General features: G+C 47.2%; 1 protein-coding gene across 5 annotated transcripts in view; it reads left to right on the top strand.

Annotated features, from left to right (window-relative positions):
* The window catches only part of HIPK2 (homeodomain interacting protein kinase 2), a 136,792-nt gene extending 125,252 nt beyond the window's left edge, over positions 1–11,540 (top strand). For all 5 annotated transcript variants that reach the window (XM_046669783.1, XM_046669779.1, XM_046669781.1 and 2 more), the window contains exon 15: positions 243–11,540. In XM_046669783.1, coding sequence (XP_046525739.1) covers positions 243–704 — 462 coding nt within the window. In that variant the 3' untranslated portion in view covers positions 705–11,540. The remainder of the gene's footprint in view (positions 1–242) is intronic.
* Positions 11,541–17,401: the final 5,861 nt, after the last annotated feature.

Below are 17,401 nucleotides of genomic sequence, written 5' to 3'. Positions count from 1 at the left end.
TTCTCCTCTCTCTTCTCCCTTCTTCCCTCCCCGCCCCCACTTCTCTCTTCCTCTCCTCAGCCTGCCCCATCCCCCCCTTCCCTCCGCTCCCCCTCTCCTCCCCACTTCCCTCTCCTCTCCCTCCTCCCCCTCGTCGCTTCCCCCTCCTCCCTCCTCTCCTTCCTCTCCTCTCCCTTTTCCTCCCTCCCACTCCTCTCCCAGGCGTCCAGCCCCGAATGCAGCCTCTTCTTCTCCTTCTCCAGGCTCAGCAACACATCACCGCAGACCGTGCTGGGAGCCACCGACGGCAGCAGGCCTATATCACTCCCACAATGGCTCAGGCCCCGTACTCCTTCCCTCACAACAGCCCCAGCCACGGCGCTGTGCACCCCCACCTGGCTGCCGCCGCCCACCTCCCCACCCAGCCCCACCTCTATACCTACACGGCGCCCGCGGCCCTGGGCTCCACTGGCACTGTGGCCCACCTGGTGGCCTCCCAAGGCTCAGCGCGTCACACCGTGCAGCACACTGCCTACCCGGCCAGCATCGTCCACCAGGTCCCCGTGAGCATGGGCCCCCGGGTCCTGCCCTCGCCCACCATCCACCCAAGTCAGTATCCAGCCCAGTTTGCCCACCAGACCTACATCAGCGCCTCTCCAGCCTCCACCGTCTACACTGGATACCCACTGAGCCCTGCCAAGGTCAACCAGTACCCTTACATATAAACACTGGAAGGGGAGGGGAGGGGGGAGAACGGCCAGAGGGGAGGAGGGAGAGGAAAAGGGACCGAGGTGGGAGCTGGGCTTTTTATACTGAAGATGCCGCACACAAACAATGCAAACGGGGCAGGGAGGGGGGCAGGGGACGGGATGGGACACAAACGAAACTTGAACTAGGAAGTGGGAGGACTGAGAGCAGAGAAGAGAACATTTTAAAAAGGAAGGGATTAAGGAGGGGGAAATCTATGCTTTTTATTTTAAAAAAGAAAAAGAAAAAAAAGAAAACGTCGGTAACAAGAAACACAGCTCACGAACCCATTCTGCACCAAACTGGAAAGGAGAAGAAGAGAGCAACGGAAGATTCCGGAAGTGGGGAAGCCCCAGTTTTTGAAGAACTTTATCTACAAACTTTGCAAAGATTATTTTCATATGGCAGCAAGTGACGTTTAAAAATTTGCTGTCAGGGACACCTGATATGGAAATCCAATAGATTTTAATTATTGAACAGAAGAATTAGGGATTTTTCCAGAACTCGAAAGGGTCGGCAGCCGTCCAGAAGGTCTAGGAGGCTGATGTTTGGGGGCCAGTCTGGGGTTGGCAAAGCCCGGTTCTGGCTCATTGGTCAGGGCTGATGGGGTGGCTGGACTGTGAGGACCCGGGAGAGGGCGCGTTTTCTCTTTCTGAGCACTCTGGATAAATCGCTAAGCAATGTCATTAATAACGTGTGTTGCAAACTTTAGTTTTGTTCTTTTCTGAAGATTTATTTTCTCTTTGAATCAACCCCTAGTCCCGTAGCGTAGGGCTGGTGGCCATTGCCGAACCCTAGTAGAATGTAGCTCTCTGCACCCCATTTTCTACTTTGTGTTCAACTCCAATGATACCAATAGACTATTCCTCTATGTAATTGCACAAAAAAGAGTGATCTAACGAAGGCATGTACCAATGTGGTGGTCCAGGTGTGTGAGCATGAGCGAGCGAGCAAGCGTGAGCGAGTGTGTGGGTGTGAGCAAGGATGCCGCCCCTCCCCATGTGTCCCTCGGCGCCGCCGTCACAGCTCTCACAGTCTTGATTCCACGTCATTCCCTCCTAGTGCCTTACCGATGACCGACAGACGCGGTGTGAGGGGGACTTCCGTGGTACTCCAAGAAGCCAGCTGAGACGAGTCAGATCATCTCGGCTCTTCTTCTGTGCTGTTAGAACATTTTACTCTGGTCTCTCCTTTTTTTTTTTTTAATTTAATTTTATTTTAATACCTGTTGTCTTTCTTGGGCTGCTGGTAGCAGAGGAGTGTCAGGGAGCTAGCAGGGGCTTGAGAGAGATGTGGGAAATGGATGGTGGGTGGGTGAATCTGATGACAGTGATGGTTTTAGTTGACTTTTACTTTGGGGGCAGAGAGCAAGAGAGGTCCCCCCCAACCCTGCCCCCTCACGCCACCCTGCCCTCAGTTCTGCTGGGAGGGCGGCTCTGCCATTTGTGGGACCAGAGGTCCCATCTCTGTTTTCAGAATGTTGGCCTCGCCAGGCGGCTTCCTCCTTCCTGATATGGAAGGAACAGAAGAGAGGAGCCCACCGCCAGCCTCAAGGCCCGGCATAACCTTCCTGCCGCCATCTGCAGGGTGCAGAGGAGGCCTGGTGCCCAGCCCCGTGACCTCAGCCTCACCCCAGCTTTGCCCTCACAGCCCTGCGCCTCTCTGCCCAGGTTCTGCTGACTGTGTTTTGCTCTCACAGTTTTCCATATTATTCCCGCTCTAGACAACCATCCACCTTTGTGTGCTCCTGAGTCTTTCCTCACACTACCCAGGCCTACCCAAGGCATGACTTTGGTTTTGGTTTTAGAGGGGTCTGGGGGCAGATGGTGGGAGGGACATTTGTGAGGGTAACTAGGGGTCACACTGCACTTTGGAAAACTGAACACTCCCACAGGCAGTTAAGTTTCCAAAGAATTTTGCCCTTTGCCCTCTTTGCACCTTCAGTACCTTCTGGAAGTTTTTTTCTCAGGCTTTGAGCACTGCTGGGGGTGGGGACGGGGGGGGGGGGTCTCTCCATTCATAGCAAATTACCCTTAAACACATGAATGTTGGGAGTGTGTCTGGTCATAGATGGAGTTTTAAAGGGCGGTCCTAATTGTTTGACTCTGGATGTTGAGTCCCTAACTGACCCCAAAGCCGAGTTTCCGAGGTGTGAAGAGGGCGGTCCCAGTTTCGGCAGCCCATCCTCATCCTCCCCCTCTTTCCTTCCTCGCTCTGCAGCCTCCCATCACAATCTACTGTGAAAGGTGTTTGTATGGTGATACTGACCTAATTGAGTAATGAAGCCGTTACCTTAGCTCTTAGCTGTGAAATGTGAAATAACTCTGGAAATTTCCCCTCCCCAACCATAAATTCTACTTATCTTACCAAGAAGTAGGTCCCCAAAGTAGAACCAGCTTGGTCCAGGCCTTAGGCTGACAGGAAGGATACGATGACCTGCTCGAGATGGGGCACACTCAAGCAGCCCCCAGGAGCCCAGAGGGGCTGAGCCCGAGAGAGGTATGAGATGCCATCCTCATGGCGCCACGATCGTCTTTATCCAGAGGTGGGGCAGTGCCATCATTCTGACACAACAGGAAAATGGCCATCCAGAGAGGGTGGGGAAATAAGTCTTTGGAGGACTCACGAGCCAGAGCTGCACCAGACTGGAAAACCCGTTTGTTCCGGACTTTCGGCAGCCAGATGGTGGCAGTACCCCATCAGATTGCCTCATGCCCAGTGACAGTAGTAGCCTCTGTTTGCTTTATTGGGTAGCATCCTGGGCCCCCTTGCACACTTCACTTCCAGCCCTTTCTAGATCTGATCTTTTACAGGCAAAGACAACATAGCCTTCCATTTTAAAGAAAATTATTTTGTCTACTTAAGTTGGAAGTCTCTTACTCTTTCACCTTTTTCTTTCCTTTTCTTCCAGATCAGGAATGAAAGTTCCATGCTGCTCATAAAGATAATATTATTGTACTAATTATTTTGGTTATTACCATTGTAATTATTATCATTATCATCATGTTGATATTTTAGTTGGGGTTTTAAATGCACATTTATTCCAAGTATCTTTGTGTTTTCTCTTTAATATTTAAACTTATTTTTTTGTATCTGTGAGCATATGAGTTGACAGGAGGGACATACAGATGTCCAGTTTTGTCAGACAAAAAAAAAAAAGGAAAGACCCAGGAATTAGGAAAATTGTTTCTGTCATCTCTATTCCACAAAGAGCTGTCAGGAAAGATCCACCACAGAACAAAAGTTTAATGAAGAATCAAGGCCTTTTCTCAGTACAGACTAGTTTGGGCTCTTGACAACATGGTCACCATCAATACTGTATTTTTCCAGGTTCACGGTGGCCTGGGAAGAGCTCTGAAGAGGCATCTCCTGGGCTGAACCCCTAGCTGTGGTTCTCTCCCTCATTCCCTGCACTCTCCTGTGCTTCTGGAATCAGCTCCATAGATCCTTGGCCTCACATCTGATATTTACCTGGCAAGCAAAAAAAGAGCCGCTCTGCCCAGAGCTGACCCAGCACCTTTCCCCAATGCCCTCCCTTTTCCCATGATGCACCCAGAGAAGGAGAAGGGCCCACTGGGAGAAGCCAGGTTCCTCGTGCGCTCGTTAGCACTCGCCCAAATCTCCCATCTTGTCCTCCGACGCTGAGTCGCCCTGGCAAACAGGATGAATAAAAAGCTGCCCGTCCCTAGGACCAAGCTCTCAAGTAGAGGGATGCCAACCTAGTCCGTATTTAGGCCATAAATAATCTGGAGCATCATCTGTTCTTTGATTGGCTCCATCCTTCTTTACTGAAGAAACATCATTAAGAGTAAGGGGAAGATTGAAAAAGACAGGTCAAGGAGAATGATGTAATAGGAGGCTTAGGAACCACAGGTCAATATGATTCTGTTCTGCTTGCTGACCCATCTGGGTGTTTGCAGCCGTGTCTCTGCGCTTAGTGCCTCTTTCATGATGTTTGGCTGTTTCCAAGGGAAGGGGTGAGCAGGCCGATGGGTGGGAGAGTCTGAGGCTTGATGCCGGTTAATACTGTGAAGTGGAGCATGTGGTTGATCGAATTCAGAGGGAAAGGAAGGGTTGGGGCAAACTGAGGTTGTCTCCTGGACTGTATTTGCATTCTGGCCTTACTGGCGGTGAGTGGCTTGCAGGCTGTGGGAGCCAGCTGGCCTTGTCCTCTTCACCCTGGAAGACTCAACCCGCCCAGACACCAGATTGTTGGACGTAAGGAAGGGAAGGTGAGATGAGCACAGCTGCTAGGGTGATTTCCCTTGACCAGACCTTTACAAACACTCATTTTTGAACAAGCGTGTGGTGGAGGATTTGGGTTGTGTGAGTGTGTATGAGTGAGTGGAGCAGACTTTCTTGGAAACTGGAGGAAGGAGATGAGGAGGCTTAAGGAACTATTACTGATGGGCTGTGGTTGATGAAACGAGGTGCATCCATGGGCTTGCCGCAGCTTTCATCCCGGGTTCTCTGGTGCTGGGGACAGGGTGAGGTGTGAGGCACTTGCTGGCCTGCCCAGGAGCTGCTAGGACAGAAAACAGAAAGAAGAAAATAACTAGGTTCCCTCAAGTAGCAGAGAGAGTTTGACAGAGAGGCAAGGATTCCTTCCATAGGACTAGCCTGGGACCCACATCATGGTTTTGCCACGGAACATTCCAGCCCCAGGGACTTTGCGTGCTCCTCTCCCTGTCTGTGTCTTTTCTTTCTGGTGTGTCTTACAGATTTCAGATGGGGAAGCCTCAAAATTGAGCAGGCCAGAGATGTCCTTACCAAATTGGAAAGGAAGGGGAAACTGTTCCTTTCTTTAGCCAAAGAACCCTTCTCAAAGGACACCTCCAGAATGGACAAAATGGCATTCCTCTCTTTCCTTTCCAGGCAATAATGACGTCATTATTGATGCAACTCCGTTGATGTTTCTCTTTCCTCTCTAACCTCATTGTATTTTTTTATTGCTTTTATTTCAAAACTACTCATCTTTTAAGAGGAGTGAAAATTAGTTACCCTAAGTGCTGCTGCTATTGGGAAACCGGAGGCATCCCGTGAACACGTGGGCTAAACTAATCTCCTGTTTCCACGGTCTTGACTGAAGCAGCCCTTCTGCCAGGAAGCTCTGCTGTGTGGGGGGGGGTAGACGCACGCTGGAGCTGGCCTCGGGATGTCACCGCTTTTCCGCTGTGGTGCCTCAAGACTCTCACTTCTCATCTGCACAGACCACACGCAGTAAAACCTCCGTCGGGCCAGTAGAGAATTGAAGATGGCAAAGTGGCATTTAAATGCAATAGAAATCTGTCAGAGGCTTTTGGTGCCATTGCTCAGAGTGACCCAATCTAGTAGCAGTTTCTTGCAACTTCTAGCTCCAAAGAACTAGCTCCAAGGCAGTTCTTCCCCTCAGATTCAGTGAGAGTTTACAGAGAAGTGACCCTCCTTCAGGGCACACTTTCTCAGAATACCTGGACCAGAAGGGATCTTCCTGATTGCACCGGCTCACCTCCCACAAGCCTCTGAGAGCCCCTAATCTCACACCCCAGCATTACAGCATTATGTTGACTGTCTCCTTTCTGATGAAACTTGCAGTGTCCCTCAAATAAGTAATAACCAGCATTTGTTAATGCTCTCAGTACACCAGGCCCCGGGCCAAGCCCTGTGTGAGCGTGACCCCGTGGAGCCCTGGTAGCCACCCAGTTACAGCACCCCCCATTTACGGATGAGGAAGTGGACGAGGAAGCTGACGCTCTAAGAAAGTAGCATGTGTTAAAGGAAAGAAAATGCAGTGGTGGTCCAAAATCTCCAAGTTTTTGGTGAACTTTTTGTTAATCAGATCTTTACTAAGATACGATTTTTTTTTTTTTACTTTCTTAAATTAACAGCAATGAGTGGCCTCGTATTTCTGATGAACCATTTAACGACGCTCCCATTTACTGTGTGCCAAACACTGTGCTAAAAGTTGCTTGTTGTTAAAAGTTCGTCTTCATAATAACCATATGAAATCGGCAATATTAGTCCCTCGAGTTGAGGCAACTCGCTGAGAGAGCTCGTAACCAGCCTAGGGCCACACAGCTAGTAAAGGGTGGAGTGGGGCCTTGAACCTGGGTCTGCCCAGCTCCAGAACCAAGCTCGCAGCTTGCCTTGGCCGTCTCCCGTGTGTGTGTGTGTGTGTGTGTGTGTGTGTGTGTGCAAAGAAAGGCCTGGAAGGGTCATCACCCTGCACCATCCCCACACCACGCATGGGACTCAGGAGAGCCTGCGTGAAGAGGGAGTCCTGAACTGGGTGCAGGTGGAAGGCACAGGATTAGGTGGACTTTTAGAGAAGATCTATGGGGAGTTTCTTTTGCTTCGTAGTAGAGTTCCTTTTAGATTCCTTTCCCGCGTACCAGCTAGCTTTAGTAGTGCTGCTACAACAAACTCTTACAAGAGCGAAGAAAAAAGTGTTCTTTTCTTCTTTTAAAAAAATGATTTTTCTTGCTTATAGTTGATTCTAGAAAGGCAATACTAAAGGTATATATTTTTTTCAAAATGCTATTTTTTACTGCACTGATAAATATCATGACAACTCTGGTCTCTGTAATCGATCCGCTCTGCAGCTCTGGGTAGAACCAGGTGCAAGATTCACACCAAATTTGTAAATACCGTGTGTGGGTCTGGTGTCAAGGAACTTTTCTCTTTGTGTAAAAAAAAAAAAAAGGAGGAGAAAGACAAGATGACTTTTAGAAAGAGGAACAAAGTAAAGTTTTCTTTTGAGATAGGCTTCTCAAAGAAACAGAAAGCAACAGTTGTGTAAACTGAGAAAAGCTAGCCAACTTTCAGGACAGAAGGAGAGTCTCTTGCCGAGGTATGAGATTAATAGTAATACAGAAGCATTTTTATTTTGGTTGAGAGGTGGTAAGAATTTAGAAATGCTTTAGGACTAGATTTTTATTTTTTAGAAAACTGCTATCACTTGTTAGGAAACATCTCCTCAGTTTGGGGTGGGTTTTTTGTTTCTTTTTTGTTTTAAAAACTTCTTTATTGACTGGTTCCAGGCTTGTTTGCCTAAATTCTTAGGTAGTTTACACAAGTTCTAGAATCTTCTAGAACTATTACTCCATTGGAAGCAAACCCAACTAATCAGAATTTGAGATCCTGGTGGGTATCAATAGGTTTCTGGAATTCTGACGGAACACCTAAGGATTTTTTTCAAGAAGGTTTTAGATACATTATCTTACACAAACTGTGACCTAATGGCAATAATTACCTCAAATGTGGGCATTCATCCTGGTTTTAGCCTTTTTTGAAGTCATGTAGCCAGCTTGATCTTGGGATTTAAAAGATATGAACTCTAAGTGGGCTGAAAATAATGATTAATGCACACCCTGGTCATTGTTGCTTAAGTGAATTCTGAAAATAGCTAATCTTTACAACAAAAATTAAACCAAGGAAGAGATGATTCTTTGTGTGTTGTAATCAAATGTGATATTCAAATGCACATGTTAAGTATATATGTTTTTAGCCACTGTAAAATGCTGTTAGCTTTCTAAGATATTGAAAGTCATATTTTAAATGCATAAACTAAATAATCGACTGTGGATACTTAAGCATATTTCTGGCTACGTTTTATAGTTAAAGTGTTTTATAGTTTACATTTAAACTGGTACTTTTTAAGGAAAATTTCTGTTTATAACTGACATCTTCAAACCCCAGTGATTGCCTCTGTAGTTGGAGGCCGTGTCCCCCCAAGGCAGGTGTGTTCTCCCCGTACCGTTGTGTAGCCCGACACAAGCATTTCCCTTCATGTTATTGGTTTCCATGTGAACTCGAGAGAATGTGAAAGGATTCCCAGGTTGGGTGGGAAGGGGTGAGTCCCCCGCCTGGGCTGGATGCAAAGATCTCATGCCATGTTGTATCAACACTTGTCTTGAAGGCCTTCTCTTTGACATCTTGGAAGAGGCAGAGAGAACAGATACCTGATTCGTTGATTTTGTCTTGGTTTGAATGTTTAACTTATTAATCTGTCCACTGACTTCCAGTCACCAGGCAGTAGAAGACACTGGGATTCAGGTGGCCTCGAAGGTACAGCTGCTATTTCTGGGCCCCCGGTGATATTCTGATCGGGGTTTTGCGGGGGAGAGTCATACATCCCTACGCCCATACTCACTGGCTGGGTTTTCCATATCTGCTGTCATTTCTTTCTTTTCTCCTTTAAAACAAAGTAAATGCAAAAGGATATGTTTACTTTTTACTCTTTGTCAAACTTAGATTTGAAGCCTAGGTCAGTGGGAGGGGGGCACCGAGTTTACTTCCCAGAGATTGTAAGTGCTGCTGAGCAGGAGGAGCGGCTGGGGAACCAAGGGGCAGCTCAGGGGCCGTTGAGACCCATCGAAGTAGAGGTCATCATTGTAATGGCAAGAGAGGCTTCAGAGAGTGGGCCCCACTGTCATGTGGGAACCAACTGGAAAATGCCGGGTCCCCTGAGATGGTTCGTTTCTTATTTTCTCTTGTACCACAACCGAAGTGCGGAGGACCTGGTGTTATCTAAAGGGCGTTCCTTAGCCGATGCGACCTTGAACACTGCAGAACACCTCGGACCAGGGAACTGGTGGCGGGGGAGGGGAGTGGTTAATGCATTTGCTTTTTCCCTGTGAACTCTGTTGATAGTGTGTTCTTACTACAGTTTTTTGTTAGAAATGTTATTGTAAAGTATTTTTCATCTCTCTCCTCCTAATTATACTCCCACTTTTCTATTTGGTTTTTTCCTTTGCTTTAATTAACCAAGTGAATTTTATGTCATTGTCTTTGGGGCTTAACCGTATTTTTAAAAATTAGAGACATAGAAATTGACCTTTAAAAAAAAGAAAGCAAACATGTCTCTGAGAAGGGCTCTGCCATTGCTCTCTCTAGTTTCCTTTCAGCCCATCTCCACACTCATCTCTCCTGGTGCTGCCTCCCCATCTTGTGTTCAGTCACTGTTCCCATGGCCACCTCGGCCTTTGCTCTGCTGTCACCACAGCCCCACACCCAGGCACTCAGAACTCCCAGGAAGCTCTCAAGAGCCAGGACCCACTTAGCCTTGTGCGTGGTGGCCTTGCCTCCCTGTTAGATGTTCGCCTGCTTGGTTGAAGGAGCAATGGATTTATTATTATTATTATTATTATTATATTATTAATTATTATTATTTTAATAGTTTGGCTCAGGTTATAAGGAAGAACTTGGGAAGTGGACAGTGACTTGACCATGCCCATCCTTTGTAGCTTTCTGTGACTTCTGAATGGAACATAATGCGTCCCCCGCCCACGCCCCCCTCCTCCCTTCCTGTTGGCGTTGCCTCCATGGCACGGAGTTTCTCCCCACCCTGGTGCACTCCTCACTTTTGTGTTACTGCTCATTTAAAGCTTTCTTCCGTGGCTTTTCCAGGGCACAATCACTTCTGGCCCCCAAAGCATCTCTCATCCTCTTTGTGTGCGTTTTTTTAACCAAATGAAGTAGACCAGGAAGTCATACTTGGGGGCAGCAGAATTTCTAGTTTAGTAGAATCACTGTATAGATATAGATGTTGATATATATGTTTGTGTATATATATATCAAACCAAATTTCTGATAGGAAAAGTATAGCTTTACAGATGAGGAGGAAGAGGAGCTTTTAGAAGTCGGAGTCAGCGTTGGCTGAGCCTGGGAGGGCCCAGGCCACACCTTCGTACATGAGCCTGAGGCATGGTGCCAGGCCCTGGTCACCCACCTCAGCACAGCAGAGGCAGGTGGCCCTGAGGGGTGCTGCTGCTCTCTCTGGGTCCCCAGCATCAAGGGCATAGATGAGTGAGGGGGGCAATAAAACAGAATGACTGGAATTTTCCATCCCTCTTTGCTTTGACCACATGTATTGAGCTACAGCCTCTGATACTCTGTCACACATCCAAAAATGGGATCCATTAGGATGGAAGGAGAACGGATCTGTAGAAATGTTTACCTTTCAACTGCCCATGAATTCAGGACACTCTCGATAGAAAGGCTCACTCCCCAGCATGAGGACAGGGAAGAGGAGACCTGGTGATGTTCGGTCACCAGTCAAGGAGCATGGCTCCCTCCCCAAGGTCATCTCGCCTAGATCTTTCACTACCAGGTCATCTCAGCTCAATAACCCTATGAAAGCCCTGGTCTGTTGTGTTCCTTCACTGTACGGTTTCTGTAATAAAAAGTGTTAATCCATGTTAATCTTTGTGAAAATTATTGCGTGCAACAGTATTTTCTCGTGTACCTCTTTTCCTATGTGAATTGTCCCTCTTTTCTTTTTTATTTATAAATGTCTCCTTTTTTTAAAGACAAACCAATGTGTTGTAGGCCTATATGTAACCTATTCCTAGTCTCATATTATAGGTATGTTATAAGAATGGATATTTTACTTGGCTTTAGAATGTTTTACAAGAAAAATAATTCTTAACTGATCAAGTCCTTGCTACTAAAATGCTTGTGTTTTTCATCATGACGTCGTGTGCTTCTAAATTAATAATCATTTTCGTTGTAGAAAAATGGAGTGAATTTATATTAGTCTTGGAAACTAATATAGCATTGTAAATTTATGAGATGATTTTAACAGAAAAAATTATAGAAGAATATAGTTATTTTAATTGTAATATTACTAACTGTAGGGTGAGAAAGGGGGGTCCCGTTGTGGTGAACTATGTTATAGCTTGTTACTCACAGTTTCTTTTTGATCATTTTTTCGGTCTCTGAGGTGAAACGAGTTATTAATTAAAATTTGTAAGCTCACATATGCATATTGTATATGTGCAGAATGTAATCACACTTTGTCTTGGAATTACATTAAACTGTTTGGAATCACTGTATGCTCGGCCTGGCGCACTGATTTACTGTAGAACCAGACCAGTTATAAGACTACGGAGGTTATTGTTACAAGTCACATCTCAGAAGTTTGTTAGCCCTTCAGAAATGATTTAGTACCGTTGGACGTGTTCATGGCCCACTACCGCGTTTCACATTTGCCAGCTCCCTGCAGCTTGGAGGGAGGGCCTTGAGGTCGTTTCACTCCCAGCTCCTGCACGGCTGGGCAGGGGTGTCTCCTGCTCCCACCGCCTCTAACAAGCCCTTCCAACCTGGGTGCTTCCCAACTCCGTTCCTGAGAGCTGTCCAACGTTCCCTCCACCCTTACCTTCCCCTCCGCCTCCGCCGCACCCCCCCCCCCACCCGCACCATCTGGGTGCCGGTGCAGCTTTGCTCTGCCCCCAGACCCTGCCCTCTCACCAGACTCCAATGTCAGGCGGCCCCTCCCTCCTCTACCTCATCATCAGGGCCTCCCCCAGGATGCCCCACTTGAGCAGTGAGGTCCACACCCCACTCGGGCCCTCGCACCGTAGCTGCTCCACCTCAGGAAGCGTAAGAAACTCCACATCTTCCTCTGGCTGTGGCTTCGCATCTTTCCAGCTCTCTTTTTTTTTTAATTTTTTTATGATGGTGAAATATACGTAATATAAAATTTTAATCATTTTAAAGTGTACAATTAGTGGCATCAATTACATTCACAGTGTTGTGCAACCATCACCACTAGCTATTTCTAGAACTCTCATCATCCCAAACAGAAGCTCTGTGCACCTTGAACAACTCCCCGTTTCCCCTTCTACTTGGCAACCACTCTTCTACTCTCTGAGTTCGCCTGTTCTAGGTACCTCGTGTATGTGGAATCATTTATCTGCCCTTTTATGTCTGTCTTATTTCACCTAACAGTGTTTTCAAGAGTCATCTGTGTTATAGCTTGTGTCAGAATTTCCTTTTTAAGGCTGAATAACATTGCATGGCATGTATATACCATGTTTTGCTTATCCGTTCATCTGTTGATGGATAAGTGAGTAGTTTCCACCTTTTGGCTTTTGTGAAGAATGCTGCTGTGACCCTTGGTGTGCAAGTACCTGAGTCCCTGCCTTTGATTCTTTTGGACGTTTACCTAGGAGTGGAATTGCTGGATGAAATGGTAATTCTTAACTTTCTGAGGAACCATCAAGCTTTTCCACAGCCACAGCACATTTTACCTTCCCACTAGCAAGCAGCAGTTCCAGTTTCCTCATTTGGCACTCTTGTCCTGGCTTCCATTGCTGGTGTTCTCGGGCCTCAGGACCGCCAGGCTCCTGGCCCTCCATCTTCTATGCCTCCTGGTTTCACAGGCTTCCCAACCAACCTGAACTCCACTCACCTTCTCAGCTGTACCCTCAGCTCCCAGCTGCCTGTCGCTCCTGCCACACCCACTTGCTGTGGATTGATTCAACCATCTACCGTCTCTGCTCCTACACCCAAGCTCCCAGAGCTGCTGGGGTAGACCCCCAAACCCTGCAGACCTCGCACCTCCGCCAGGCCTTCAGCGTGCATCAGCTCCCTCTGTGGCTAATCGGCAGCCTCACCGCTCTCTCTCTACCCCTCACTCTCATCGGAACCCCTACCCCCCACAGTAACCCAGAGAAATCCAAGCTGCTACAGAGCTCCCTCAGTCCCACGCCATCCCACAAACCTCACCCATCTTCTCCCTGCAGCCTCAGAGGAAGAAGGGCCCTGCATCCACCTCGTTCCTTCTTCACTCTCCAGAGCGCTTTCTCATCAAGCATCCCCTCCTGTTTTGGGACCTTCTTGCTTTCTTCACGCCTAAGCCCTCCAAGAACCAGCCTGCATCATCTCCCAGGGAACCTTGCCCTAACGTCCTGATAAGTAAGTGTCCCTTGTCTAGGTTCCCAATCCCATGTGCATAATTCTCACTATGCCATACTGTCAACATTTCTTTCCTGATTTCCCTTCCCCACAAAACCGCAAAATCCTTGCAAGCAAGGCTTCCTCTTTCATCTCTGTTTCTAGGGCACCTATTACTATGGCAGGCACAGAGTGGGTGGCCAATAAATATTTGGACAAATGGACAAACAAGTCAGCCCATTTTCATTGCCCAATCTACCCACCTTTTCACTCTCCAAATTCTGTGTCTCCCAGAATTCAGGTAATATCAACAAAACCCTAAATGCAGGCCATACCTGAACTTGGGTTAAATTCAACTCAACCAAAATGCAAGTTACATAAAAATCTATGCAGAAGATTTTGACAGAACTTCAGAACTCTTCCATCATAACCTTATTATTATTTTTTTAATTAGAAATTCACTGCCAGGGATCACAGCCCATGGAAATGGAGAGAAAAGCAGACCCTAGGTACCAGCAGGGTAAGAGCATGTCATTCGTCTGAATGCGGTGCAGCTGTGCATAAGAATCTCCCCATCCAGGTCTCTGGAAAGTTATTTACCCCTAAAGTGAAAAGACAAACTCACTGCTGTCAATATGTTCCCTCAAGCATATTCAAAACCAGGGTAATAAACACCTTAAGTGGTCGTAAGTTGCTCCCTTGAACCGATGAGGAACAGGAAGCGGAGTTCTAGACCACCCAACAAGTACTATTTCCCAACCCAGCCAAGGAGCCCTCGAGGAGGCAAGCCAGCCATCGGATGGTGCTCTCCCCGGTGGCCAGCTCGGGCCTCTGCCCACTGGGGCTTCGGCGTTCAAGGGAGATGCTCCTGCATCGCCAAGCTCCCCGTGTTTTGGGGACGTGTTGCTGGATGGTGGGGCTCAAGCCCAGGATCCTGTTGCAGACAGCCAGGTGTACATTTTTTGTGAGTCTGACTTACAAAAAGGTTTCTGACTCTTCCCTGGAATAGCTAAGCTCAAGCAAATATTAAATAACTGTGAAACAGAGAACACACTAAGAGCAAAGTGTCAATATGACACTGATGGGGTGGGTGTCCTGAGGAACTCTGAACGTGCCTGTTTAGTCCTCCTTTCTGCGGGACTCTGCTTGAAGCAGCCCTGGATCTGGCCTCCCCAGCTCACACATTCGTGTCCCACTTGGACCGTGCACACTTCCCCTAGGATGACTCTTTCCTCCACAGCTTCCCTTCCACTGTCTGGCGCTGCTTGAAGATGGAAAACCCCCACACTTCAGCAACAACCCCAATCCTCACCCTGTAAGGAAAAGCAGAGCTCCGAGCTAGGCAGCCCTCTGTGTCGTGAAACCATCTATGTCACCCGTGCTCCTCTGTGGGTGGTCTGTAGTCCCTTCTCCTGAGACCCTTTGCATTTGGCAGCACTTCTGAAACAACATTGCAGGACAGGTCCACTATAGAGAAACCCTTACATCTACTTTTATGTCTTTTTGGTCTGTTTAAATGTCTTCTTACACTTTATTGCAGTGGCTCTCTCAGAATCTTCATCCACTGCAGACTAAGCCTGTGGACAGCGCTGCTTGTAAGAGAATAAATTACCCTCTGATAGATAAAAGGACAGACCCACAAGGAAAAAGTGGGTGCTTGGAGGAAGTCCTTCTGAGGGGGCAAAGACTGTCACAGGTCGCAAGATAGCACAGGCCAGAGAGGAGAGAAGGCAGTGTTGACAGCAGAGCGATTCAGGTCCTGGCTTTGGAGTCAACCATATTCGGGTTCAGCTCCAGGCACTGTTGTTTATGACTGTTAACCTCTGAAGCCTCAATTTTCTTATCTGCAAAATGGGGATGAGACTACATGTGGCTGGATCCTTCCCAAAGCCATTTCCTCTTCTGGCTCAGCACACAGCTAGACCATCTCTCCTAGTTTCCCTCGCGAATAAATATGGCCAGACCTGACCCCTAAGATGCTCTCAGACACTTATCCACACTCTTCCCTCAGTTCCTAGCCAGATGTGAAAGATCCAGTGAAGGACTCTGAGGGCCTAGAGGAGTGGGGCCACCAGATGGAAGAAGCCTGGGTCGCTGCATGACTTTGCGGCCTCCTAATAAAGCCACATTGGGCAAAACCACAAAAGAGCAAGAAATACATCTTTTTCTCTATAATTAAGCCACTGAAGCTTTAGGATTGTTTATTACAGCAATTAGCCTATCCTGTCTAATATAAGCATTGAGTCCTGAAAGTGAGGTACTGCTGGAACAAATATCTAAGATGAAACATATGACAGTGACGTAGCAGCTGGACAGAGAAGCAAGGAAATTGATTTCAGGAACTGGAAAGATGAAGGCCCACGTTATGCTTCAGTAAAACACTAGCTAAGCATGCAATTAAAAACCCTAACCAGTATACCAAAAAGTCTACTAGAGCCAACAAGTCAGTCTGGCAAGACTCCAGGGTGAAAGGTCAGTGTGCAAAAATCTATCCCACTTCTTTTTTCTTCTTCTTCTTCTCCACAAAGCCCCCCAGTACATAGCTGTAGGTCCTTCTGGTTGTGGCAGGTAGGATGCCGCTTCAGCATGGCCTGATGAGCGGTGCCAGGTCCGTGCCTGGGATCCGAACCAGTGAAACCCTGGGCCGCTGCAGCGGAGTACACGAACTTAACCACTCGGCCACGGGGCTCGCCCCTCTATCCCATTTCTTTATACTAGTAACAAAGAGTTGGAATATGAAATTTACAAATTATATCATCCGTAGTAGCATGAAAATTAAAAATATTTAAGGATAAACTTAACAAAATATATACAAAAACTCTACCCTTAAAACTTGTAAACTGTTGATGACATTTTTAAAAACTTAAATGGAGAGATCTACCTCATTCATTGATTGGAACAGTCAAACTGTTAAAATGACAGAGCTCCTCAAATAGCTTTGCAGATTCAGTACAACCCCAGTCAAAGTCCCAGGAGGTTTTTTTGGAGAATTGATAAAAATAAATAAAAATTGAGCACTAGAGACCTGTGTGACAACGTCAACCAGCCTTAATGGGAGTCCTGCCTGGAAGGCGAGAAAAAGAGATTCAGGCAGGAGAAATGTTTAAAGAGAGAAAAGGCAGAGAACTTTCCGACGTTGGTGAATAACTCGCAGGATCTCAGTGCACACCGGCATACAGCAGCCTGTGTTTCTCAGCCCTGCACGACCGGCCCAGCCAACGGCCTGTGGGCAGAGGTGATGTGTGCCCCCTCCACGGCTGGAGTAAGACATGCTCTGACCACAGGAGACTCAGTCTCCGAGGATTATTGCTCACGTACACGGTTTGCTGCCAATTCAGACAACTCCCCAGAGAGCCTGTCCCCCACACTCCAGGGTGCCATCAATCGACAAATCACGATTCGAGGGGAGGGAAAATATGGAGATGTGTGCATTGGTCCTTAAATGCTTCCACCTGGAGATGACGTGTGTCACTTTTTCTTGATTAAAGCAAATCACCGGATACCTAACTTCAAAGAGACGGGGCAATACGATCCTTCCAGGTGCCCAGAAGGAAAGGAAAGGAAAAAGTCTTGGTGCACGTCAGTCCTATCTACACATTGCCTGAAATATGTCCTGTGTGGACCCCACATTCAAAGGCCCTGGATGGAGCAAAGCTGTTCCCCGTCACGGACCTGCGTTTGTCTGTGGCGTGAGCAGAAAGAGATCTCTACTTTGTTAAGCCTCTGAAATTTGGGCATTATTACAGAAGCCAGCACACTCTGACCAACACCCTACTCAACTTACAGCATAAAGTTAAAGAAGATGATAATTTTTTTAGTAAGCACTTACTTCACGTGTGAAATGCTTAGCTCAGTGTCTGGCCCTACTAAGCTCTTAATTCGTGTTCATTGTTCTTGTTCTTCCAATTTTGTCTTAGATGTGTATGTATTTGCTCAAATGGATTCTGTGCTCTAGACTGGAAGACCCGAACGGGTGACGCCATGCGGCGGAACATCTTGCGTATCTTTTCTCTGGAAA

This window comes from Equus quagga, chromosome 8 (genome assembly GCF_021613505.1).
Source record: "Equus quagga isolate Etosha38 chromosome 8, UCLA_HA_Equagga_1.0, whole genome shotgun sequence".
NCBI lineage: Eukaryota > Metazoa > Chordata > Mammalia > Perissodactyla > Equidae > Equus > Equus quagga.
This window is presented reverse-complemented; position numbering and strand designations above follow the sequence as displayed.